The sequence below is a fragment of the Nanorana parkeri genome, unplaced genomic scaffold, assembly GCF_000935625.1.
Source record: "Nanorana parkeri isolate BGI_ZX_2015 unplaced genomic scaffold, ASM93562v1 scaffold55, whole genome shotgun sequence".
Lineage (NCBI taxonomy): Eukaryota > Metazoa > Chordata > Amphibia > Anura > Dicroglossidae > Nanorana > Nanorana parkeri.
The window spans coordinates 1054587-1079849 of NW_017306323.1; the positions used below are offsets into that span (position 1 = coordinate 1054587).

Genomic DNA, 25263 nt, shown 5'->3' on the forward strand with positions numbered 1-25263 from the left:
CAGAAAAGTAAAGGCTCAATTTACCTCTGACCATGTTTTATGTTACATCTATATTCAGGGTATAACACAGGGGTGGACCCTTCAGCTGTGCTTTAACTACAAATCCCAACAACTCTCTGCCTCTGGGAGTCATGCCTGTAACTGTGAGTCGTGCAATGCCTCATGGGACTTGTAGTTCCATGACAACTGGAGTTGCCCACCCATGTGTAAAATGGTCATATCAGCAATCCTCTTCAACCCCCTACTTACCTGGATTGCTGGGTTCTTCAACCCACAGGCTGCTGCTGTTTTTGAAAATGGCGTGGCTGTGTGTGGTTTCGCAAACACAGCCGCGTAATCCATTCACAGATCCTTTGACAGCGGCAAGTCCCAGCAGACCAACTGCAGCAGCGGGACTTGATGACATCACTGAACTTAAAGGCCATTCATTCTTCCTCCCGTCCATGTTACTGAATGCCCATACCTTGGAACGGACATGGACATGAGGAAGAATCTGCAGGAGCCAAAGCACGCGATCCACTGATCACGCTTACTAGGGATGCACCGATACCGGTATTTTGGTACAGAGTACGAATACCGATAATTTTTTTACCGAGTAACAGAAGTCCCATTCAGGAAGCCAGGTGGCGTGTAATGACTCGCCACCCGACTTCCCGATTAAGAAAGTCTGTCCCCTCTCACCTCCGCATGTCCACCCTGTCACCCCCGGGGCTTCTCCAACCAGGAACGGTCTTCCTCCGGTACCCAGCCGGAGCCATCTTGCTGGCCAATCATGGAAGCCAGGCACCCTGCTTTCTGATTGGCCGGGAGGCCGGCTCCATGCTCCCTCGTCATGAGATGACGAGAGAGCATGAAGCCGGCTTCCCAGCCCATCAGAATGCCGGGCGCTGCATCATTACATGGCGCCGGACTTCCTGGCTGGTGACGTCACAAGTGACGAGAGAGCATGGAGCCGCTTCCCGGCCAATCAGGAAACCGGGCCGCGTGTAATCACGCACTGCCGGCTTCCTAAAACAGGAAGTACTTGGGCCAGGCATCGGAGTACTCGGCCAAATACTTGGTATCGGCATCGATACTAGTATCGGTATCGGTGCATCCCTAACACTTACAATGCTTTACTGGCTCCAATGCAAAGAAATAACAAATGCACATTTTGACTTTTATGAATATATGTGCATTCATTTTTTTTAAGGTGGAATTTCCCTATAACTTCAGTAATTGAAGCACAAAAGAGACGGAGCCCTATACATTTTATGAGTAGAGACATTTAAAGTGATCCACCTTGAGGCACAAATATACTGTAGATTTTTGTAAATAATGCCATCAAAGACTTGACGAATGTTGTGCCAAATTTTGTTTGAATTTAACATTCGATACTAAAATGAATGGAAATTCTCAAATCAAAACCACTTTCACTGTTAGAAATGTGTTCAATCAAGCAAAATTCATCCTGCTACTTTAATTATTTCATCACTAAGAAACCGTTTGTTGATTTAACCCCATTAACTATTACAGACTAAGGCCCTGACACTGACGAGTCACATTCAGTGGGTGCCTTGAAGCAGAACTCCAGCCAAAAATAATATGACAAAAAGAAATAGCCCATTAAAAGGCTATGATCTAGATCTGTCTTTCGCAATCAGTCTGCCGTGGCATCCTGGGGTGCCTCCTGGCTTCTTCAGGGGGTGCCTTGAAATTTTCCCACAGCGACATGCCTCTGATGTGAAGAGGGGACTCCTGAAGTCAAAGGGGACTGATATGAAAGGAGGGGGGCTCTTGAGGTGAAGGGGAGCTCTGATGTGAAAGGGGGGATTGTGATGTAAAGGGGCTCCCAATGTGGAGGGGGACCTTGATGTAAAGGGGGAACCCAACCTTTTTGTTTCGGGACCCTCTTAGAATCCATACCAGACCCCTATCTCAGATAATGTTCCGGTATGGATTTTTCAGGGACAACTCGTCATTTTCTATATTTATGTTTGTTTACATTTGAGACTGGGGTGCCTTTAGATTGTGCATACTTTCAAACAGTGCTGTGGCTGATAAAAGGTTGGGAAATGCTGATCTAGGTCTATGCAATCTAGATTTGTTTTTTTACTCTGCCACTAGATCTCTTCAGTCTGATGGCGCATTATTTGTCCTAGGCCTACCCCAGCCTATGAGTGGACAGTGAAGGGAGAAGCAGCCCAGTTATGTACTCATCTCTCGGTCACTGTCCTTCCACACCCCAGGTTAAAAGCATTGCATACTAATTCTAATGGTTACCTTAATAAGCTTTGAGATAAAAATGCCTGGAGAAAGCTAGAAAGGAAAATATTTGTGTTGCCCATAGCAACCACTCCAGCTGTCACGTCTCCTGTGTAGGTGAGGAAGTGAAAGTAAGGATTTGATTGGTTGCTATGGCCAAAGCAGTGTTGTTTACAATAACTGCAATGACAGCCATTGGGGCTCATGTACGAGGACAGAAGCAAGTGAAAGTGACACACTGGCCATCGCAGTGCAAGTGGCGAGCACAAAACCGGAAAATGCCTTGCTGCCACACTGATTTAGGTCAAAAGATATGTAAACAAAATCAAAGATAGGAGCCTGAACTCCTACAACCTGGTGCTGGAATCATTAACCATGACAGCAACCACCAATAGCATCGATCCAATACAGATGTCAGGTTATGTCAAGGAAATGCTCCTGAATAACACCAATATTTACAACTCAGAAACGGCATAGAAGTGAAAGCTGCAAACACATAAAAACACAGGTCCCATTGTGTAAGATATACAATACATTCCCACAGCACATCCCGTCTTTTCAGCCAGCGACATGTCACAGACAGGACCACACACACCTCTAGTTGTTGGTATATCTAAAGACAATTGTACATGTGTGGTCAGTCCTAAGCACACCACACACATTACAATCTGATGGTACGCTCTCCTTTACATCTACCAAAACCTGTGTAGTGCAAGGGCCTGCCTGACTGGATACAGAGTGAATGGATAGATTAGGTAGGGCCTCAGGTTACATAGTATTGATAAATCTAAAGTTGATTGTACTGAGATTGTAATGTGTATGGCAGGGGTGGGCAACTCCGGCCCTTCAACTGTGCTTTAACTACAAATCCCGACATGCCTGTGCGAGCCATGCCTGTAATTGTCAGTAGTATAATGCCTCATGGGACTTGTAGTTCCACAATAGCTGGAGGGCCAGAGCTGCCCACCCCTGGTATATGGTGACCTTTACATTTAACGCTTTTTCATCAAACTACATAGAAAAAGCTGTCATAGACTGCACACCACTGCATACATTCTCTGATTATAAACATACTGTACAATGTATAAAAACACATCTTCTGGTGGGGATGTCATAAACAAAAACACTGACACCGAAGCTCCTGTCTCCGTTTCCTTTACTACATCTACATTTTGTTTGTATACAATGACAGGGTATCAGAGGTTCAGATCTCCCCTTTTTGTGTCACTGTAACAGGGCATTCATATTAAAGTGTACCTGTCACCTGCAGCTGGGTGGAACCACTACTCATAACAATGCAGCCCTTTGATTCACTAGGAGCGAGGGTCATCACTGATGAGGTAGACACTGTAAACTCAATGATTCATGAATGTAAAAGATTCTGGGAACTGGCTAGCTGAATAATAGGCCTGCCCCCTCAAGATGGCTTCCTCGTCTGTAGCATCTGCTACATAGTGCATAAAGCAATGCTTGTTAACTCCTTATATATATTATGTTACAGAGCACTGTCATAGACTGAAGAGTAAGGTTGGGTATACTCGGTTCTATTTTTTTCATTCAACATGTGAATGAAAGAGATAGAACAGATTAATTCGTCAATGCTTACGAGTGTTGATCGAGCAATCTCCACCGCTGTTTCCTTTTTAATCAGGCAGAAGCTGCTGGCTGCTGTCAGAATACCCAAACGGGGCTAGCAGCTGATTGGCTGCTGCCTCCGTTCAGCCAAGAATCTTCCAAGTGGCTCCTCCGATCGAGGGATGGCAGGCAGAAGAGTGACAACAGTGGCACCCATGCAGCAAATTTCGTCCGTGTATACCCGGCTTTACTAGAGGAGATGGTTGGAGACTGTTCTGCAGGAGTGATGAGCCTGGACTTGCTGCAAAATCAGTTTGACCAAGCCCACATGAAACTGTGTCCGCCAACCCAATCAGTGGTGGCATTTGCGGTGGGTAATGCTCTTGCTGAAACTGAATGGGCTGGCGGGTCACAGTTTTGAGTGGGCTTGGGTGTACTCAGGCAAACTGTGTTCACACCAAGCCCAGGCTCATCGCTGCTCTACAGAAGTGGTTGGAGACTAATGTCATGCTGTAGGAGAGAGCCAGATACTAGGGACATGTTACATCAAATTGCTAGAGATTTTGCTATTGAAATCCCCTTCACAAATCACTGATCCCACTACTGACAACTGGAGCTTGAGGGCCACACTTCAAACACAAAAGGGCCACAGGTCAGTCACCAGAAGTATAACATATTATAAGTCCCACACATATGTCTGAATCATTCCCCATCACTGTCAGCCAGTGTGGTGTGTGCAGTAACATTTCAACTTCTTCCATTGCCATCGTTGAGTTTTGCCAGGCCTCTTCACCATAGAAATGCATTTTCGGCCCCTGATAACACACGCCACTTATACAATCAGTCTGCAAGCACAAGAAATAGTTCTCTATCTCAGTCCTATATAAAAGACAAATATAATCCGCCTTTCCCCTCCGGATAATTGCAGAGCATGCATCTGCATCCTAGTCCAATCCAAAGGGCAAAGTAAAGGATTTGCTGAACATAAGCAACTGTCAAGGACAAAATGGAAACTGGCTATCCAATGTCAAATTATCCAGCACATAAAAACTCTACCCCGTCTCTAACCACAGTTCATAATAACCCATCCCGGTTTTTAATGGTAGACAAAAACAGTGACCGGAGCAATAAGAACAAAGCACTACGGCGAGCAGAGCAAATCTGAAGAGCAGCAGATGTTTAGCAGCTAAATCCAGAGAGATGGGAGGCCGTGCTGGATACAGGGATGTGGGTGGTGGAGGCAGTGTGCGGCCTGGGCAGACGACAGTCCTAGATGATCAGTACAATAGGAAGGCAAGGCTTTCATTCATTGTGATGTTCTAGCCCTGGCATCGTATGGGGGGCTACCATAATCTGTTGTATGGGCAGGGAATGACAGTCCTGGTTGCACAGCACATATATCACAATAGCAAGACAAGGCTTACATTCATAGTGATTTGCAGCCCAGGCATCATATGGGGGGCTACTATAATCTGTGGCTTGGGCAGAGGATGACTTCACTGGATGATCAGCACAATAGGAAGGCAAGGCTTTGATTTATAAAGGTATCCCAGCCCTGGCATCATATGGGAGGCTACAATGATCTATGGCCTGGACAGAGGATGAAAGTCCTGGATGCTCAGTACCATTCTTAGTGGTATCCCAGCCCTAGCATCAATGGCGTGATACAATGATCTGTGGCCTGAGTGAGGCAAGGCTTTCATTCATAGAGGTGTCCCAATTATAGCATCATATGAGTGTTACAGTGATCTATGGCCTTGGCAGATTATGACAGTCCTGGATGCTCAGTACAATAGGGAAGCAAGGCTTTCATTCATAGAGGTGTCCCAGTTATAGCATCATATGGGTGCTACAGTGATCTATGGCCTGGGCAGATGATGACAGTCCTGGATGCTGAGCACTAGGCACCATAGGAAGGCTTTCACTGATAGAGATACCCCAGCCCTGGCATCCTATGGGTTGCAGCACCCTTACCTTTGTGTAGAGCTCCGATGCTGCCATGCTTGTGCTGCCCCGTGTCCCTGGACATACACCGGCCCCGGGTCTGATCCCGCCCCGCAGGTGGACAGTCCGCAGCGCTCCTTATCCGTCCAGGTGCGATCCGGCCAGCGGGCGATGTGTTTAGTCCAAGGCGGCGAGGATCGCCATGTTACCTGAGCAGATTTCTATTTTGGTGTCGGTCTCTATGCATTGTGGGTATCAGTGATGGCTGGAGGGGAAGCTGTGATTGTTGCCTTCACTTCTTCGGAGGATTGCTTGGCTGACTCTGCCTCCCATCGGCTGGAACTAGAGCATCTCCTGCCGGCAGCTGCAACGGCTGGTATGGGGGGGGGTGCATGCGGCTCTTCTCCGCCAGAGGGCGCCGGAGATCACATCAAACATCACAGAGACTTAACCATTCCATAGACGAGACACACATATAGGATGATGTATATAGATCGTCCTGTGACGTGTAACACACCTTTTCTAGTGCTCACAAGTTCACTGTACATAATGCAACTTTCATTTGAATGGACTGACAGTGCACCGTAATCCCCTGTTCACATCAGCGCAATTTAAATTGCTTCGTTGGACGCGAGACAAAAGGAAACCCATTATTTTCTGTATTAACTCTGCGATTCCAGCCCTGAACATTAAGTTCAGGGCTGGTGCAGACCTGGGCGACCCAGGACGCGCATCCCGAGACCGCGCGATCGTGTGGAGTTGCACACAATGGTTGCCGCGGGGCCCCATTAATATCATTGGAGTTACATCCGCGCGGAAATCGCAGATAAAAGGTACATGCTTTTTTAGCCGCGTGCGGTATCGGGGCGGGATTGTGTTCTATTGCACGGGAGGAATCGCAGAGCGATCCACCCTGGGCGACTGGGGTGCCATTAGAAAATAATGGTACCGCCAGCGTGATCCCCTTTGGTGAGAGATCCCAAACGGTTTCGCGCACAATTGCTGCGCGGTCACGGATCACCATAGTGTCAACCTGGCCGGAGTAAATGTGTGCAAAACGTACACATTGGCGTGCATTCAAGGACTACATAAAAACGTGCAATGCGCTTGTAGTGCCATTACTTGTTAATACCACTCAAACACAGCTGGGAAAATGCACGCTTTTTCCTGCGCATTGACATGCGTTAAACGTGCGCAAACACGCGGTAAAAAATGCGGTACCCCATGTAGCAGAATCTGCTACAGCAGCTGCCTTCCTGCATTTGTCACACGTGAGGCACCCATTGAAATCAATGAGCAACGCAAACGTGGGGGAAAACGCATATAAAAGCCACACATGTTCACGGGGCATGAAGGAGTGAACGGGGACTGAAAAGGGTACCGCTGCTTCTTTTGGTGTTACATAGTGCAAAGCTCCACAGACTGAGGAGCGCACAAATAATACTTGTACCATGCCCCCATCCCCTAGCAAACTTTTTTTACTTTCATTGCCCAACACAAAAACACAGGGAAAAGCATTAAAACGCATGAAAAACGTGCAACAAAAAGGCGCTAAAACACATCAACATGAAGACGCACAAGTGTGAGCAGAGACTAATGCATATGAAATGTATCGGCACCATTGTGCAGTGCCAGGTGGTTCAGTTTAAAGCTCACCTTCACTCAAAACAAAGCTTTGCAGCATTCTAATCCTCTCCCCTCCACTTTTTAAAAAAGATGACCTTTATTTAACTATTTATTTACAATTTTTTTTCTGCTGCCCTCCCGCCTCGGCACGAATAATGTTTCACCTTCCTCCTGCTGCCTCCTGGAATACTGACATCACTTTTCACCATTAATGTAAACAGAGGCGGCACCAGATCACACACATGTGCAGACAGAGATCTGGCGCCTTGTCTGTGTACATGTTCTATTAATGGTGGACACTAATATCTCCCAGGATATGTCACATCGGTGTCCCAGGAGACATTACTTTCCACCATTCATGTAAACAGAGGCGGCACCAGATCACACACATGTGCAGACAGAGATTTGGCGCCTTGTCTGTGTACATGTTCTATTAATGGTGGACAGCAATATCTCCCAGGATATGTCACATCGGTATCCCAGGAGACATCACTTTCCACCATTTAAAAAATTACATGTAGACAGATATGGAACCAAATCTCCATCTGCACATGTGTGAGATTTGCTGCTGCATCACTGGGGGCCGGCTGCAAGAACCAGGAAGAGACAACTGACTCATGACATTGCAAAGGAAGAGGACGGCCATGGGACCTGTAGTAGGAGAGCAGTGTGAGAGAAGAGGACAACTTTGGATCTGCTGGGCTTGTAAATATATTAATACAGCAAGGGCTTTCTCTATAATGAGACAGTTGCCTCAGGCGGCATCTCATTGGGGAGCGGCCGGTTGGTGGTGGGGGGCAGCAGGGGGGAGGCCACAGAGCTCTTAGCAACCTGTGACGCTCTGTGCAGTGCCGCCCAACTCACTGACATCAGTTGCGAAGAGCTGAGCAGGGATGCTCTGGCTTGCATCTTGCCTAGCTCCTGGCAACCAGTGACGTCAGTGAGTTGTGCGGGACTTCGGACAGAGCCACTGACAGGGTGGACTGGCGCCCACCACCATCCCCTTTCTTTTCAAACAACCATTAGCCAGGCACACCTCCCACCCCTCCACCACTGACCATTCCCTGACAGCATCCAACTCCAACCCTCCACCGGAACGACATCACATCAGGTGGCGATTTACCTAAGGACAGCCCTGATTATAACATAAAAAGAGCACCAAAGATATGGGAGGGAAAAAAGACTGACATTTCTCATTAACGCCAGTTTGCTTTGCAATAATGAGCGTGTTATGGCACACCACATCATGCACATGCTAATGTCATTTGTTATTTCATTTTGAATGGCATCCCAATACACTGAGGGCCCCTTCAAATCTGTTCACTCTAGTGTGTTACGTTGATGCACGTCAACACATGTCATGTTGCACGTTAACATATGTTGCGTTAAGGCAAACCACTCATTTAAAAGCAGTAGATGTAGGAAAGGAAGAGCCATACCCATTTAAATAGTTCAGATACAACTTTTCCATTAGGGTTAGTGGACATACAAGTAGAGTAGCCAGTGCATTTTGGGGGTCCAAAACACCCCCTTTTATTAGGGTCTAAAGAGAGAAATCATGTGGACTACAATCCCTGCAGCTTGATAGTTTGGCAGCAAACCAGCTTCTGACAAGCCTTCCATCACAACTCAATACAGCGTTCAAGCTGCAGGAATTGTAGTCCACATACAGTACATTTATTTCTCTCATTAATCCCTGGACCCCCGAAACGCGTTGGCTACTTTACTTGAATGTCCCCTGACCCTAATAGCATAAAGTTGCATCTGGACTATTTGAAGACCGGGGTGTTAAACCCCCTTCCTGTCTAGATCACTTTTCAGTACTTAGCGCTGCGGCACTTTGACTGACATTTATTCCATCATGCAACGCTGTACTGAAATTATTTTATACCATTTTTGGGGACAGATAAAGCTTTCTTTTGGTGGGATTTAATCACCAAAAACATTTATTTTTAAAGATGTTTTCCCTACATTATATTATAAACATTTATCATTGCCCAATTTTTTGGTAAAATATAAAAGATGGGGTTGTGTTGGGTAAATAGACACCAGACATGTCAAGCCCTATAATTGCGTGTGGCCATGAAATCACAAACAAATAACAATAACCCAAATTGCCCATTGGTGACACTAATGGCCCTGCGACGCATGTTTGCATTTGTATGTGTGTGTACGTGGGGGACTTTATTTTAAAAAATTAGTTTTTTTTTAAATATGGGACTTAAATTTGTTGTTATCACATAGAGGGCTAACAAGCCCCCAACCAGTGGACGTGTGCTGATCCCCTCCCTCCCTCCCTCCAGTCTGCTCCTGCTCTCCATCCTAACTCAGTATGCCGTGGTCACCCTGCCTGATGTCATTGGTTACTAGGAAGCCTGCAGTCCTAGCAACCAATGACTGAAGCGGAGGGAGGGCCTGCACTGGGTTATGGCTGGCAGTGCAAACACCGGCCTCGGAAGCTGGTGTATCCACTGTCAGCTAACCATAACCCAGTGCAGGTCATCGATCACAGTTCAGACAGAAGCACCACTTGGTGCGTGTCCACACAGTGGTCCGCCATTTAGTGACGGCTGATGCATACTGTCAAACCAAGGTTGGATTGCAGAAGCTGCCTAACCGTCAGCCAGATAACACATATTTACATCACTTATCTACTATTGGATCATGGATGAGAAAAACCAAGAGAATAACCACATGGGTCAAGCGTTTTCTTTCCACACCTCCAAACATTCAGGCACACCAGAACAGACAAAAAAACATATCTGGGTTACCATGTACTACAAGGGAGTCATTCAAAATGAATAGCACCGCAACATGCCAATGCATTTAGGGTGTGTTACCATGCATTGTAGTAAAGATCATATTACCGCAATGCAATAGTGTGACTACCATGCATCACCGTGTTGTGAGTTACTAGAAAAAGGTCAGGTGCAGTTTATTGTGCGCCAATTCAAAATGAATGGGCTACTAACACGTCAATGCGCAATGCGCTGTAACGTACGTGTATTAATAAGCTGCACAGTTTTGAAGGTGGACCTAAGGCAGCCCTGTTTTTGATGGTGCTTGTTCACATATATGCAGCTCGTGGACATGGATTGGCCCAAAAAAAAGTTCAAGGCCATTTTTTTAATCCATTGATATGCATTATAAGTGCTTTGGATAGGAATGGTAACAGGTCAGTACATCATGACTAGTGATGAGGCTGGGTTGGTGCAATTCCAGTACACTTGAGTTCACCCAAGCCCGCTCCAAATTGTGACCACTACCCCATCAGTTGCAGAGAGGCACATTTTTCTGTCCTGCAACTATACATCGCAGAGGGGCAGGGAATTCCTCCGCTGCAACCACCAATCAGTTGCGAGGAGGTGCATTCCCCACCCTGCAGCTACACAGCTACACATCACAAAGGGACGGGAATGCCCCCACCACAATTGCTGCCACAGATTGTGTCTGGAGGAGGAGATGGCAGTCAGCGTTATGAGTGGGCTTAGGTGAACCTTTTCTTCAAGCGAAACCCGAAAACATCAGCGATGCGCGGACATTTTTTTGGAAGAATTAATCGTGGCTTATTCATATGTAGATAGCACCACCCATCAATATGTAAATATCACAGTCAAGACTATTTTCTGTGGGGGGGCAGTAGCCTTATCTTAATTTTGGTTGCCCCTGTCTGTCTGTCATCTTGTGTCCAGGTTTCTGCTGCCATGAAACACGGACACAGCATTCAAAACCCGGACTGTCCGGGTGAATCCTGGACAGGTGGCAACCCTGTGCCCAGACTCATCTCTAATCATGAATGCATATTAAATGCACAGCAAAGCAAACACATAAGTGTAACTCCAGTCTTAGGCTGGCTTCAAACCAGTGCAGTACATTCATGTGTTGTTACCCTAAGGCAGCAACACCCCAGTACTTGACCCTACATTGGGAACACAGTGCATGGCATTGCCTTACCGTGCATTACTTTAGTGTGTGGGGAGTAGCATTCAAAATATTTAACGCTGCAATGCACTAGTACTTGTATTGTGTACTAGTGACTTGCGGTAACGTGTGTGTTACCGCAACACAAAGGTATAAATCTGGCCTTAGTGTAGTAGAACACTTTACATAGTACATTTTTTTAAAGAGGTCTATACAGTCTACCGTATATACTCGAGTATAACCCGAGTTTTTCAGCCCATTTTTTGTGCTGAAAAGTGCCCCCCTCGGCTTATACTCGAGTACTACATCAGACAACTGAGGAGGAAGAAGATTGACCGCGGGATTTAGTTACAAGTGAGGGATGTCTGAGAGCTATGAATAAATGTATGCCAGTAATTTATGTGCAAAAAAATGTAAATACACATTTTCAAAGCAGTGAGTTGCATATTTGAGCCACTGTGTATGTAATTTCAATGAAAACCTGAGTTGTCAGCATTTGAAAATAATTAGGAGGGACGCTTTGAAAGGATTGTGAAGAAAATCAGCACCATGGTCAATAAAGTGTGCGTGGCTTCATGGTAAGTGGCTTGTAGAGTGAAACTTTTACCTCAAAGCTTTTCTACGTTTTACACAAAATAGGGTCTAGTGGTAAACTGAGGAGGGACTCTATTCTTTGACTGTTTAGTGATTAACAGGAGTCAGTGCAGTGTCATTCCTGTCAGGCTGAGCAGGGACCACAATAGCTGCTGGAGTGAGGAATCTACTCTCTACTCCCCCCAATGGCAGCATACTGTGGGGAGGAGAGAGCAGAGAGAGAAAAGGGGGCCCTCAGAGAACAGAGGTGCGTGCTGTTCCTTAGCCAAGCACTGAGTAGCTGTTCTGCAGCACTTCAGTTCACTGCAGCAGCTTCACGGAACGCTTCGGCTGCACAGTGCTAAGCAAAATGGTGGAGGATAATATTTTTGACTGATAAATACCATTTTCCAAGGTTTCGTGTGTTCATTCACCAAATCATTAAATTGTAGGCTTTCTTTAACTCTTGGCGCTAATGGCTGCCAGCTGAAAGATCCTCTTGCTGTTGCATCCTCAAAGTTTTCAACAGTTTATCACAGTTTTTCACACAGACTTGAGGGGCTGCTCATCCAAGGCTCTGGGCCTTCCACCAGGAACATAGAAAACAAAAGGGAACAGAGCGCCACCTCTGTGTGTAAAATTGTTTATTAAGATAAATAAAACAAGGGATAAATGTACTCACATGCAAACGTTTTCATCAGGCTTTAACTAACAAGAGGCCACACCGTCTGTTAACCCAACATGGTATCACCCCGACTATGTAAAACGGTTGCCTCCGGTCACATCACCGTCCACAGTCAGCCAAGATCTACGCCTTTCAGGGGCAAGCCCCCTTCAGATTCAGATAAATCTTGACTGACTGCGGCCAGTGGACAGTGATGTGACGGGAGGCAACCATGGTACATAGTCGGGGCAATACCATGTTGGGTTAACAGACAGTGTGGCCTCTTGTTTGTTGTTAAAGCGTGATGAAACCTTTGCTTGTGAGTACATATATCCCTTGTTATATGTATATGTATCTTAATAAACGATTTTACACATGGAGGTGGCGCTCTGTTCCCCTTTGTTGTTTATTAAAATGTAGGTTCCCACACTAAATTGATTTTTCCTGAGCTGCCAGGTGTGCCCACAGTTAAAATGGCCACTGGTGCTCTGTCCCTACCTTCTCCGTCACACTCAGAGCTCTGCACCCACATTCACTTCCGCTGCGAGTGTAAAGTTAGCAGTGCTGAGTGCTGACTTGCAGCACAGTGTTCAGCGGAGGTTTACTAACTTAGCACTCGCAGCGGCAGGGCAACTGACCATGCCTCAGACCTCTTCAGTACAGGTGCCTGCTGGGGAGTGAGGGCAAACCGTCCTTTTTCCTGTCTCTCCTTGTTATGTGACATATCACATGGCCAGAGATGGGTAGAAGGAGAAGCTGCCTTCAGTCCTGGGTGAGCACCGTACTGAGAAGAGGGTGTGAACTGTGAAGACACGGAGAATGGGGGGGAGCAACTTACCCCAGAGCTCTCCTCTTCCCCTCAAAGCCCCACAGAGCATTTTAGCCCCCCTCACTCCCATAGAGCCACACAGGGCTCCTTAGCTCAATACACCCCACAGAGGCCCCCTACCCCCTCATTCACCCCACTGGTACCACTGGCACAGCAGCATTTTTTTCCTCCCACTGACACCAAAGGAGTATTTTTTTATTTCAGAAACACAAGCAATGCAGGGGCATTTTGTCCTTCATAATAATTTCCAAAGGGGAGAGGGGACAGCTTTCCAAAAACTTTATATAATTTATCAACCTATATAGGTCTCTTACTATTTAACCTCACATATAATGTTATTTTCCCCATACAGAGATCCCAATATAGGACACTCTGTACCAAAATTAACTAATACATTATTTTATTGTAACCTATATTCACAAACTAGACTAGAGGCCACCACCTAAAATTGGTGGAGAAAAGATTTATCCACAAAGGGCATAGGGGCTTTTTTTTTTATTTAGAGCGGTTACATTTTGGAAACAGTGGTATCTGCAGTGAATATTGATTCATTCAAAAATCAATTAGATACCTTCATAAGAGATCATAACATACAGGGGTACAGGTACTCTTAAAAGCTAAGACCACTCAGGGACTCATTTACACACATGCACACACTACACACACACAGACACACTACACATACAGACCTGTGTCTTTATTCAACCTCAATTAATATGTACTGTAACTATGTAAAACACATAAATATATGAATAATATAACGAACATTTAAAAACTCTAAAATCCAAACCCTTCTACCCTAACCAAAGCTCCATATGTATGCTGATGTCCAATAATGTTACTATGACTCCAGCTGTGAATTAATTCTCAGTAACTGTATCCAATAAATGTTACTACTTGTACAATTTTTCTCAGTGAGAGCAATGTTTCACGTTGCATGCAATATACAGGTGTCTTTGGAATCCAACGGTTACAGCCACTCCTTGTATTTTTTGAACTTTTGGTAATTGTGTCAACTGAATTTCTTTATTAGATAAACATCTCAATGTCTCTATAAACATCCAAACTTTCCTGTGAATAGATTTGCAAACAAGGATTTATGTATTCCAAAATAGTACAGGGCATAGATGTTGCACAAACGCCCTGCTATTTTTCTCATATACTTTTGCTGATACACCTTGCTTTCCACCAAATTGGAGTGCCTCCGTGTACTAACCCCCTTTCCCAGTCCCACTGGTTTACCTCAGGTATGCCCATTGCTGGTCAGTGGCAGTAATAGTAAAGCCCTCACCTTTATTAGTGGTCAGTGCAGTAATATTATACAGCCCCTTCCTTCACTGGTATATCATATTGACCTTGGAGTTGATATGCCTATTAGACATGTGCACTGCCAAAAAATTTGTTTAGTTTAGTTTAGTTTTGATTCGGATTTGTGTTATTTAGTTTTTCGGGATTCGGGTGTGAAAGTCAATTCGGATTGGGAATTCGGATTCGGACGAAATTTGTTAGCGGTAGTTCGTTCGAACGTTCGTTTCGTTTTCGTTTCTTATTCGTTTCGTTCGCAGCAAAGTGACATTTGAGGGGGGAAAAATGTTTTTCTCCTTCTCTAATGTCACTTTGCTCCAACGAACGAGCGAACGAAACGGAAACGAACATTCGAACGAACTACCGCTAACGAATTTCGGAAACGGAAATTCGGATTCGTTTGCATTCGTTATATCTGTAATTCGGAATTCGGATACATCTGAATGTCCGAATTTCCGAAAATTCGTCCGAATTTCGATTCGGAACGAAACGAATCGCACATGTCTACTATTACTCATTTTCCATAATCTCCTAAATCACCGACAACCATTCCCTAAACATCGGGGATCTTCTGGTTTTCCACAACCATGTTATGTGAGATTTAGACACATTTAAAATGCTTTTAAAGCATTGAAGGCATCTGTCTTCTCCTTCAGGGGCATCAGGTTAAAGTCCTAATGAACAACAAAACAGTGATTTCCCACATTGCAAAACAAGGGGGAACAAGGAGCCTACAATTACTACAGCAGGTGACAGTGGAGATCTTTCACAGGGCACAGAGGTGCATGTGAGGGCCTTGTCAGCTGCCTACATACCGGGGGCAAACTATACAGTAGCAGACAGGTTGAGCAGATGTTTTATCAATCCACACCAAACAAGCGGTCACTCAACAAGAAACATCTGAAGAAGAACATCAAACACTGAGATGTGCCCGACATAGATCACATGGCAATTCCAGAGAATGCTTGTCTACCTTGGTTTATGATCTGGTACAGATGCCAGGAGACTGTAGCACAGGATGCTCTGATTAGCTCATGGAACTTCCACTATGTTTATGTGTTCGCTTCTACTGCCTTGCTCCTCAAGATCAAGATTCAAGATCAAGGGAAAGGATGTGTCAGCCATAGCAATGTAGGGTAGAGGCACAAGAGTTCTGTTGTAGTTTCCCAATTTGTCCTCTAGATGTCACCATAACTGGGAAGGAATGTAAGTGTAGTTCCACTTTTGCAGTCAAATTTGAGAAAACTCCACTATATGTTTGTTATATGTTGTTGTTCACACAGCATACCAGAAAAGGACTATTCATATCCTCATTTCGGAAATGGAAATTCTGATTCGTTTGCATTCGTTATATCTGTAATTCGGAATTCGGATACATCCGAATTTCCAAAAATTCGTCCACGTTTCAGAACTAAACAAATCGCACATGTCTAGCAGCCACATCATGGGTGCCATATGCTAAAACCTCTGCTGGAATAATGTGCCCAGTAGCGAGCTGGAACCCCTCATACACTTTAGTTTAGCATTATCAACTAAATGTGGCAGCCTCTGCAAAGTCCTTGGTTCAGCTATTATCTCCTCAGTTATTTTGATTCATTTAAATTCTTTGTTTCCACCCTTTCACCCTGTGACCTGTTGCTTTGTAGGAATAAGGTGGGTATGGTTCCTTCAGTCTTTATTCACTAGGTAGGAGGGTCCTGTAGGGGCCCAGGTCAACTGACCAGCCCTATGCTGACATTAGATTGCACCAGGAAAAGGATGGATAGCAATTTTCTGTAATTGCTAGTGAATGAACAATAGCATCGGCTGCCTTCCCATTTATATTCTAGAAGAATGCAGAATAATGTTTCTGAATAGTATTGAGTGGTACATACACAGCATTGATCACATTAGGGATTTTATTTTTATGTTGATATTGCATGTTTCCAATTACCACTTCCAAAATGGAAGTCTATGCATTAATGTTCATTGACTGACAACTGAGTCCTATATTTGTGCAATATAAAAATCTGTCCATCTAGCCTAGTTCTTAATAATGGAAAGTGTAATAGAATTAAGTTACATTTACTGATCTAAATCACAGAAGAGGAAATGTCAGTTTTAATCCAGTCCACTTGGTCAAACCCCTTGACCTGCAGGCATGTCACACTCTGCAGACCACTGAGATGAATGTTCCCGGGCATCATCTATGGATCTGGGAGCCTAGTCAGAACTATTCTGGCTTGTTTTATAGCATTACAAACAGCAAGTCATCCGTTCTGACCACACTGTTCTAACAAATGAGTAAGCATATTCAAAGTTGGATAGTCCACTGACTATTGTTGTGTGCTGTTAAATGAGTATCTGTGACTAACTAAGGCATTAGTTATCCACACAGAATTACACATTTAAAGATATAGTAATGATTGTCTATCAATATTAGGTGGAGAATATGTCCAACATAAAGTGAAACCATGCTTTTCATATGCAGGGCAAATCAACATGTTCACTGTAATTTTAGCCACTAGCAGCATATATTTGCCTTCCCATGCTCCCATGTTGTTGCATTTAGCAATCAGAAGCAAAGGAAGGTCTTGTCTAAGCAGACTCTGATGAAGGAGCACAGACCCGAAACATGTAAGTGGAGGTACTCTCTATTTTAATGTACAATCTTGTTCCCCTTTACAGTTGACATCTTGGGAGAAGTTGCAGTGCCAATTTCCATGGTTTGATCCAGTGTTCTCACCAGTGTTTCCATTTCTGCCTTTATATCTTCTGTTCCCAGCTACCTAGTGAGTGTGTTTCCAGCAAACTGCACATGTGAACCAGTTTCCCTAGGAAAAGGATAATTCCTGGTTATACTCCTTGGTCAAGACAGTACTTTTCAACTGCAGTTTTATCATTTTATGTGATAAAAGGTGTTTACCTATTAGGTGTGATCTGTTTGGTTTTCCTTTCTATGTCCAGTTATATGGACTTTAGTTAAACACAGAGCTTACAAGAATAAACAGCTCTGGTACATTTGAAGATTATTAAAAAAAAAACTATCATATCAGCATTGGCAGGCAATATATTTCTCTCAATAGAAAACTCCTTTAAGTGTTGCAATGCTGTAAGCGTTATCATAACCACAGTAACCACCATAGTATGTAAGTATCCATAAAAAATACCTAGGTAGGAAGCTGCCAAAAGCTAGCACATGTGTGCCAGTTCCATAATGGGTGATGCTGGGGATAAGTGTCTTAGCGGGCAATATGTGAAGGAAAGGAGTGCAGAGAGTATAACAGTGTGCTGTTTGTGCGGGAGAGAAGTGCTGAGGGTGTGATAGCAGAGAGTTTGTGCAGGAGAGAGGTGCTGAGGGTGTGATGGCAGACAGTTTGTACAGGAGAGAGGTGATGACGGTGTGATGGCAGGCAGTTTGTGCAGGAGAGAGGTGCTGAGGGTGTGATGGCAGACAGTTTGTGCAGGGGAGAGGTGCTGAGGGTGTGATGGCAGAGAGTTTGTGCAGGAGAGAGGTGCTGATGGTGTGATAACAGAGAGTTTGTGCAGGAGAGAAGTGCTGAGGGTGTGATGGCAGACAGTTTGTGCAGGAGAGAGGTGCTGAGGGTGTGATGGCAGACAGTTTGTGCAGGAGAGAGGTGCTGAAGGTGTGATGGCAGACAGTGCGTTCATAAGAAAAATGCAAAAGGTATGATAGAAGGCAGTATGTGCAGGAGATGAGTGCAAAGGGTATGACAGAAGGCAGCATGTGCAGGAGAGAAGTGTAAAGGCTATGCTATGACGGTGGGAAGTTTATGCAAGATAGGAGTATGTGTCGGAGAAAAGTGCAAAGGGTATGGCCGAGCCCAGTATGTGCAGGAGAGAAGTGCAAAGGGTATGATGGTGGGAAGTTTATGCAGGATAAGAGTGTGGAAGGTATAACAGTGGAGCGTATGTGCAGAAGAAGTGCAAAGGATTTGACGGAAGCAGTATGTATAGGAGAGAATTGCAAAAGGTATGACGGAGAGCAGTACGAGCAGGAGAGTGTGGGGGGTATGATGGCAGACAGTATTTGTGAGAGAGGAGTGCGGTGGGTATGACAGGGAGCAGTATGTACCTGAGAGGAGTGCGGTGGGGATGACAGGGAGCAGTATGTCCCTGAGAGGAGTGCGGTGGGGATGACAGGGAGCAGTATGTCCCTGAGAGGAGTGCGGTGGGGATGACAGGGAGCAGTATGTCCCTGAGAGGAGTGCGGTGGGGATGACAGGGAGCAGTATGTCCCTGAGAGGAGTGCGGTGGGGATGACAGGGAGCAGTATGTCCCTGAGAGGAGTGCGGTGGGGATGACAGGGAGCAGTATGTCCCTGAGAGGAGTGCGGTGGGGATGACAGGGAGCAGTATGTCCCTGAGAGGAGTGCGGTGGGGATGACAGGGAGCAGTATGTCCCTGAGAGGAGTGCGGTGGGGATGACAGGGAGCAGTATGTCCCTGAGAGGAGTGCGGTGGGGATGACAGGGAGCAGTATGTCCCTGAGAGGAGTGCGGTGGGGATGACAGGGAGCAGTATGTCCCTGAGAGGAGTGCGGTGGGGATGACAGGGAGCAGTATGTCCCTGAGAGGAGTGCGGTGGGGATGACAGGGAGCAGTATGTCCCTGAGAGGAGTGCGGTGGGGATGACAGGGAGCAGTATGTCCCTGAGAGGAGTGCGGTGGGGATGACAGGGAGCAGTATGTCCCTGAGAGGAGTGCGGTGGGGATGACAGGGAGCAGTATGTCCCTGAGAGGAGTGCGGTGGGGATGACAGGGAGCAGTATGTCCCTGAGAGGAGTGCGGTGGGGATGACAGGGAGCAGTATGTCCCTGAGAGGAGTGCGGTGGGGATGACAGGGAGCAGTATGTCCCTGAGAGGAGTGCGGTGGGGATGACAGGGAGCAGTATGTCCCTGAGAGGAGTGCGGTGGGGATGACAGGGAGCAGTATGTCCCTGAGAGGAGTGCGGTGGGGATGACAGGGAGCAGTATGTCCCTGAGAGGAGTGCGGTGGGGATGACAGGGAGCAGTATGTCCCTGAGAGGAGTGCGGTGGGGATGACAGGGAGCAGTATGTCCCTGAGAGGAGTGCGGTGGGGATGACAGGGAGCAGTATGTCCCTGAGAGGAGTGCGGTGGGGATGACAGGGAGCAGTATGTCCCTGAGAGGAGTGCGGTGGGGATGACAGGGAGCAGTATGTCCCTGAGAGGAGTGCGGTGGGGATGACAGGGAGCAGTATGTCCCTGAGAGGAGTGCGGTGGGGATGACAGGGAGCAGTATGTCCCTGAGAGGAGTGCGGTGGGGATGACAGGGAGCAGTATGTCCCTGAGAGGAGTGCGGTGGGGATGACAGGGAGCAGTATGTCCCTGAGAGGAGTGCGGTGGGGATGACAGGGAGCAGTATGTCCCTGAGAGGAGTGCGGTGGGGATGACAGGGAGCAGTATGTCCCTGAGAGGAGTGCGGTGGGGATGACAGGGAGCAGTATGTCCCTGAGAGGAGTGCGGTGGGGATGACAGGGAGCAGTATGTCCCTGAGAGGAGTGCGGTGGGGATGACAGGGAGCAGTATGTCCCTGAGAGGAGTGCGGTGGGGATGACAGGGAGCAGTATGTCCCTGAGAGGAGTGCGGTGGGGATGACAGGGAGCAGTATGTCCCTGAGAGGAGTGCGGTGGGGATGACAGGGAGCAGTATGTCCCTGAGAGGAGTGCGGTGGGGATGACAGGGAGCAGTATGTACCCGAGAGGAGTGCGGTGGGTATGACAGCGCACCCAAAGAGAGGAGGTGGTGGAAAGAGAAGACTATGACACTCTTTTCACCACCTAAAAAGCACTGACGAGACAAAGTAGATGTTACCAAGTGCTTATGTTAGTCTGCCTCTTGCCAAGTACACAGTATTCATTTTTCTTACAAAATGATAGAATGATGTGATGTGTTTGGGAGCTTTGTATTTCCTGAAGCAAAAACTGAATAATTATCTCGTCTGTGGAAGAGTGGAAAACAGTAAATGAAAAACAGATTACCAGTTTTCTTATGATGCAGAGTGCTTAAAATAAACTTGCTGCAAACCAACAAACAGATGGGATGTTACTACTTGCTTTTGTACGGTTTGATGCCTTCTCATGGAATTGTTATCTAGACATGCTGTGCTAGTTTTAGTCTCTATTGAAACTTATGGTCATTCCTCAGACTGTGAATATTATTGCCTGGACCAACGTGTGGGCTGTCATTTAAATAACAAATAGTCATCAAACACAAAGTGTTCCTTAACACAAGCATCTCTTTATTGAACTGCACCCCAAGGATCCCACCGATCCCTGTTTTTAGATTGTAAGCTCTCACAGGCAGCGCCCTCCTAACCACCTTGTTTTGAATTGTATTGGAACTAATGTCTTCCTTATATTGTTAAGCGCTGATGGCGCTATATAAATCCTTAATGACCACTGTATATAATGCAGACTACTAAAGTGATTATCAGCATCCAGAGTGGCCCTCTGGATAGCAGATGTGGATACATACACTGAGCCAAGCTGGACTAATAGAAGTTTGAAAATAAATAAAACATTCCTGGAGCTGTGCTTTAATGCTTGTTCAGAATATGTAAATACTTTAATGTGCATAGTCTGGGCACAGGTTCACTAGATCTCCAAAAAAAACAACATTTAAGAGTACTTCTGTTTATCCTGTCCTGACATTTGACTGTAGGGCTGGATATACATCTTTGCAGTGCATTCCCACACAATTTAACATGCATTATATTTGAATGGGCGGCCAGCACACGGGAACAGACCTTTAAACTTTTTTCCAGCACAACACAGATGGTTCAAATCTTGTTACCACAATATAAAAGTGTGAATCCACACTAAAGCTGAACATCAGGCAAGCAGCTAAAATACAAAGTTGTAACATGTTTATAGGTTTTCTGTTTGACTTCTCAAAGGATGACAATCCTGTCGGGATGTACCGATGGCAGTTTTTCGGTATATAGTACCGATATTTTTTTTCTGTACTCGCCGATACCAAATACCAATATTGAAAGTGCCATTAAGAAAGCCCGGCGGCGTGTAATGAATCGCCACCCGGATTCCCGATTAGCAGGGAAGCTGGCCAATCAGGAAGCTGGGCGGCGAGTCATTACCCACCCTCCGGCTTCCTGATTGGCCGGGAAGCCGGCTCCATCATCACCAAGTTATGAGGGAGCATGAGGCCAGTTTCCGGGCCAATCAGAAAGCTGGGCGGCGAGTCATTACCCACCCTCCGGCTTCCTGATTGGCCGGGAAGCCGGCTCCATCATCACCAAGTGATGAGGGAGCATGAGGCCAGTTTCCCGGCCAATCAGAAAGCCGGGCGGCGTATAATGACTCGCCGCCAGGCTTCCCGATACCAGAAGTTCCGGTATCGGGAGCAGTTCCAGTTTCGGGAGCATTGGGGAGAGTACGAGTACACTGGAACTAGTATCGGTATATCCCTAAAATCCTGTTTTGCCAATTTTGCGATTCACAGCCATCTGCAAAGCAAAACAAACGACAAACGCACTCAACAATTTGTTACCAGTTATACAGGAAGGTGCACACGAAATGGGCTTTGAACAGTGGTACAGTAGAAAGGCATCATGGCACACTCACAAACCAGCATGTAAAACAACATGTTTGCCAATGGGATGTGCGGGATCCCTTGTGTGTCTCTGTACCTTTAAGGAGGTGGGGCGTCCTCCTGACAGGCCTGCACCCAATTTGATATCTTCTGCCCCCATCTGCTCCAAGATGGAGACTCTCATAGTTTAGAGTTAGGACCGCACTATAAGAGGTGCCTTGGCGCGGCAGTGCGGCTTACACATCCTTTGCAGAAGACGTGTATCCAAACCTCTGTTATTGTCCTTAGTGGTGAGACAAGTTGTTTTACATGCTGGTTTGTGAGTGTGCCATGATGCCTTTCTACTGTATTACAGCCATCTGCAACGCAGAACATCACACCACACTTTACCCGGTTCAGCGAGCAGCAGCTTTCACCTTCATCTCTCCATCCTTCAGCCTGCCCACTGAATGAGAACTCAGCATCACCACCCCACTCCAATGAGTAGGAAGGTGATCTAGGGAGCAGCAAGGTGATTTCCCGGCTGTGGCTTGCAGAAGTGGTATGTTTTTGAACTGTAGAGCTCTGCCTGCCGTTCCATTGTAATAAAAAATAAATGTTCCAGAAAGCACCAGTGAACTTAAGAGGAAATAGGTCTAGGTCCTAAAATCCTAGGGAACATCTTAGGACCATCTAACAACTCTTCAGTTCACATCACAAAACACAGCCTGTGGTGACACGTGACTATTTTGTAAAACACAGGAACGCCAAAAGTAAACAACTATTAATATAGTGTTTGAAAGATAAAACTAGCTATTGTGAAGGAGATATATGTTTATAGATTATATATTGCACTCGGTTTAGGAGTTATTTTTTCTGCGCATTGAAACAAAGGAGTTCTATATGATGTTTTTTGGAATTAATTGAAGCATTATCTATTACAAGGTGAGAATGGGAATTTGCATATGTCCAGAAGATTCAAAATAACCCCATTCCCCTTGTCCACAGTGTTTCTTCTCTTTACTTCATGTATCTAAGACAATATAAAAAAAAAAAAAAAAAACTACTGAATATATCAGGGCCCTTCCCCCACTCACAGGGAAAAAAAATGGAATTATATATATATATACACACACATACATTTACCTTACCGTCAGCTTCTGTACTGTAGGGGGAAGACCTTACCTTCCTTCTGATAAGATCCTGGAGAATGCTGTGTACCCGAAATGCAGCATTCCCCAGGATCTCACCTAAAGGGTGGTCGTGTCATCCTCACCTAGGCACCAAGGGCTGAAACCCAGGTAAGTTAAGTATGTTTAATAACTTTTTCCCCCTACTATGTTTTTTATATTTGATCTATATCTAAAAAGGCAAACATTTTTTAGTTTTAGAGTGGGGAAGGGTTAGAACCTCTGTTAGGTTTTTATTCCCTCTGCCTTCTGAGATTAACCATCTAATCCATTTGTCCTGGTGACCATTCTTACTGCAAGGTCCATTTTCACATATGCCACTTATCTGTGATTGGTCTTAAGGTGTGGCTTTTAACTGGTTTAGGACTGCCCAGCGTAAATAAACAGCAGCATCCTGAAGCAGTCACACCAAGATCACAGCTGCTGCAGTTTCCAAGGCTGAGAACTGGCCTAACCATAATACTTGCAAAGGGCTGAAGACAAAGCAAAGTCTGTACATAGATATGATACGCGTTTAGAATATCCCACAGTGCCCACCTCTCATTTCCATTGCGTCTTTCTTCAAATGGAGAGATTGCTTTGAGAAAAACAGATTCCAACTATCGTAGACTTGTTGGAAAACAGAAGTATTTTATAATTATGTAAATATTCAAGGATTAGGAGTGCTGAAAAATACAAAGATTTTTCTGTAAGGCCCCGTTCATACCAGGGCGTTTCGTCACATGTTTTTCTGCGCTGAAATGCATGCAAATTAAAATCCCATGTATTCATAAGGGAGCTGTTCACACAAACGTGCCGAATAGCACGTACAAATACGCCTATTGTTTTAAATAGTCCCTGATCTTCTTTTGTGGCACTTATCAGCACTTTTGCTTCATAGACTTCAATAGTAACACGCCGGTCAGCACATTTTTGCTCTTTTTTTTATTAGAGCGTATTGGCAGCTGAGACTGCTTGTCATTGGACAACTGAAAATTAACCTAATATGTGTAAAGTGCGCTTAAATGCTGTCGCCCTGGTATGAAGGGGGTCTGATTAACTTTTTTTCAACGTTGCTGGTGTGCGTGAACACACTGTTATACATTGCACAACGCAAACTTTATTAAACCTGACAATTTAACTCTATGCACAGCAGCACATTGCAAAGCACTGCTTTAAAATGCAACTTTTTTTTCCCACTGCGGTGTTGGTGTGAATTGAATAGGACATGAGTCAAATTAGCGAGTCTTCTAATGGCACTGCGTTGAGCAACACTGCCCATTACGGCTGGTATGAACGAGCCCTAAAAATATAAAAAGCTTAAGTGTGATTATTGTACGACAGTTTTGTGCACAAGTCCTACTTCAATTCCATTGATTCAATTGAAGGAATACTGTTCCTGTATGCAGTTGCCAATCTGTACTCTTCTACGCATAGTACTCGTGTTCTGACTTCAATAGTTCGGATTAAGAAGCCAGGCACAAGCATGTATCAGAAATACTTATAATCATGATATAGCTTCAGTACATTGAGTCACTGACTGATTAAACAAGAATAGATATGACAACATGTAAAAAAGGAGACCAAGTACAGTTGCAATCTTTATTAACAATATTCATAAATGTTCAGTATATCCAGCATGATTGGAGGTCTTATGCAACATTAAACTACTTTTAAGTGTCGATACCAGTTAACAACTGCAGAACACCAATAAGCACTGTAATATTATACACCTCAAGGGTTTAGCAGAGAAAAAAAATAATAAGATTTCTATACCAATAAATTACAGATATTTGTTTTGCTTAAATATTATCTGTGTCCCAAATGCATTACCATATCAATGCTGGTCACAACCCTGTTCCAAA

At 45.3% G+C, this 25263-nt stretch overlaps 1 protein-coding gene and 1 long non-coding RNA gene across 4 annotated transcripts in view; one reads left to right on the plus strand and one right to left on the minus strand.

Moving 5' to 3' along the window:
- MYO5A (myosin VA) overlaps positions 1–6096 on the minus strand; it is a 148964-nt gene extending 142868 nt beyond the window's left edge. For all 3 annotated transcript variants that reach the window (XM_018576070.1, XM_018576067.1, XM_018576069.1), the window contains exon 1: positions 5794–6096. In XM_018576070.1, coding sequence (XP_018431572.1) covers positions 5794–5820 — 27 coding nt within the window. In that variant the 5' untranslated portion in view covers positions 5821–6096. The remainder of the gene's footprint in view (positions 1–5793) is intronic.
- Positions 6097–11243: 5147 nt separating this feature from the next.
- Positions 11244–25181, plus strand: LOC108804363. Its single transcript, XR_001942356.1, has 3 exons — positions 11244–11253; positions 16768–16778; positions 24957–25181. It is a non-coding gene; the product is annotated as an uncharacterized LOC108804363 (long non-coding RNA).
- The last annotated feature ends 82 nt before the right edge of the window (positions 25182–25263 follow it).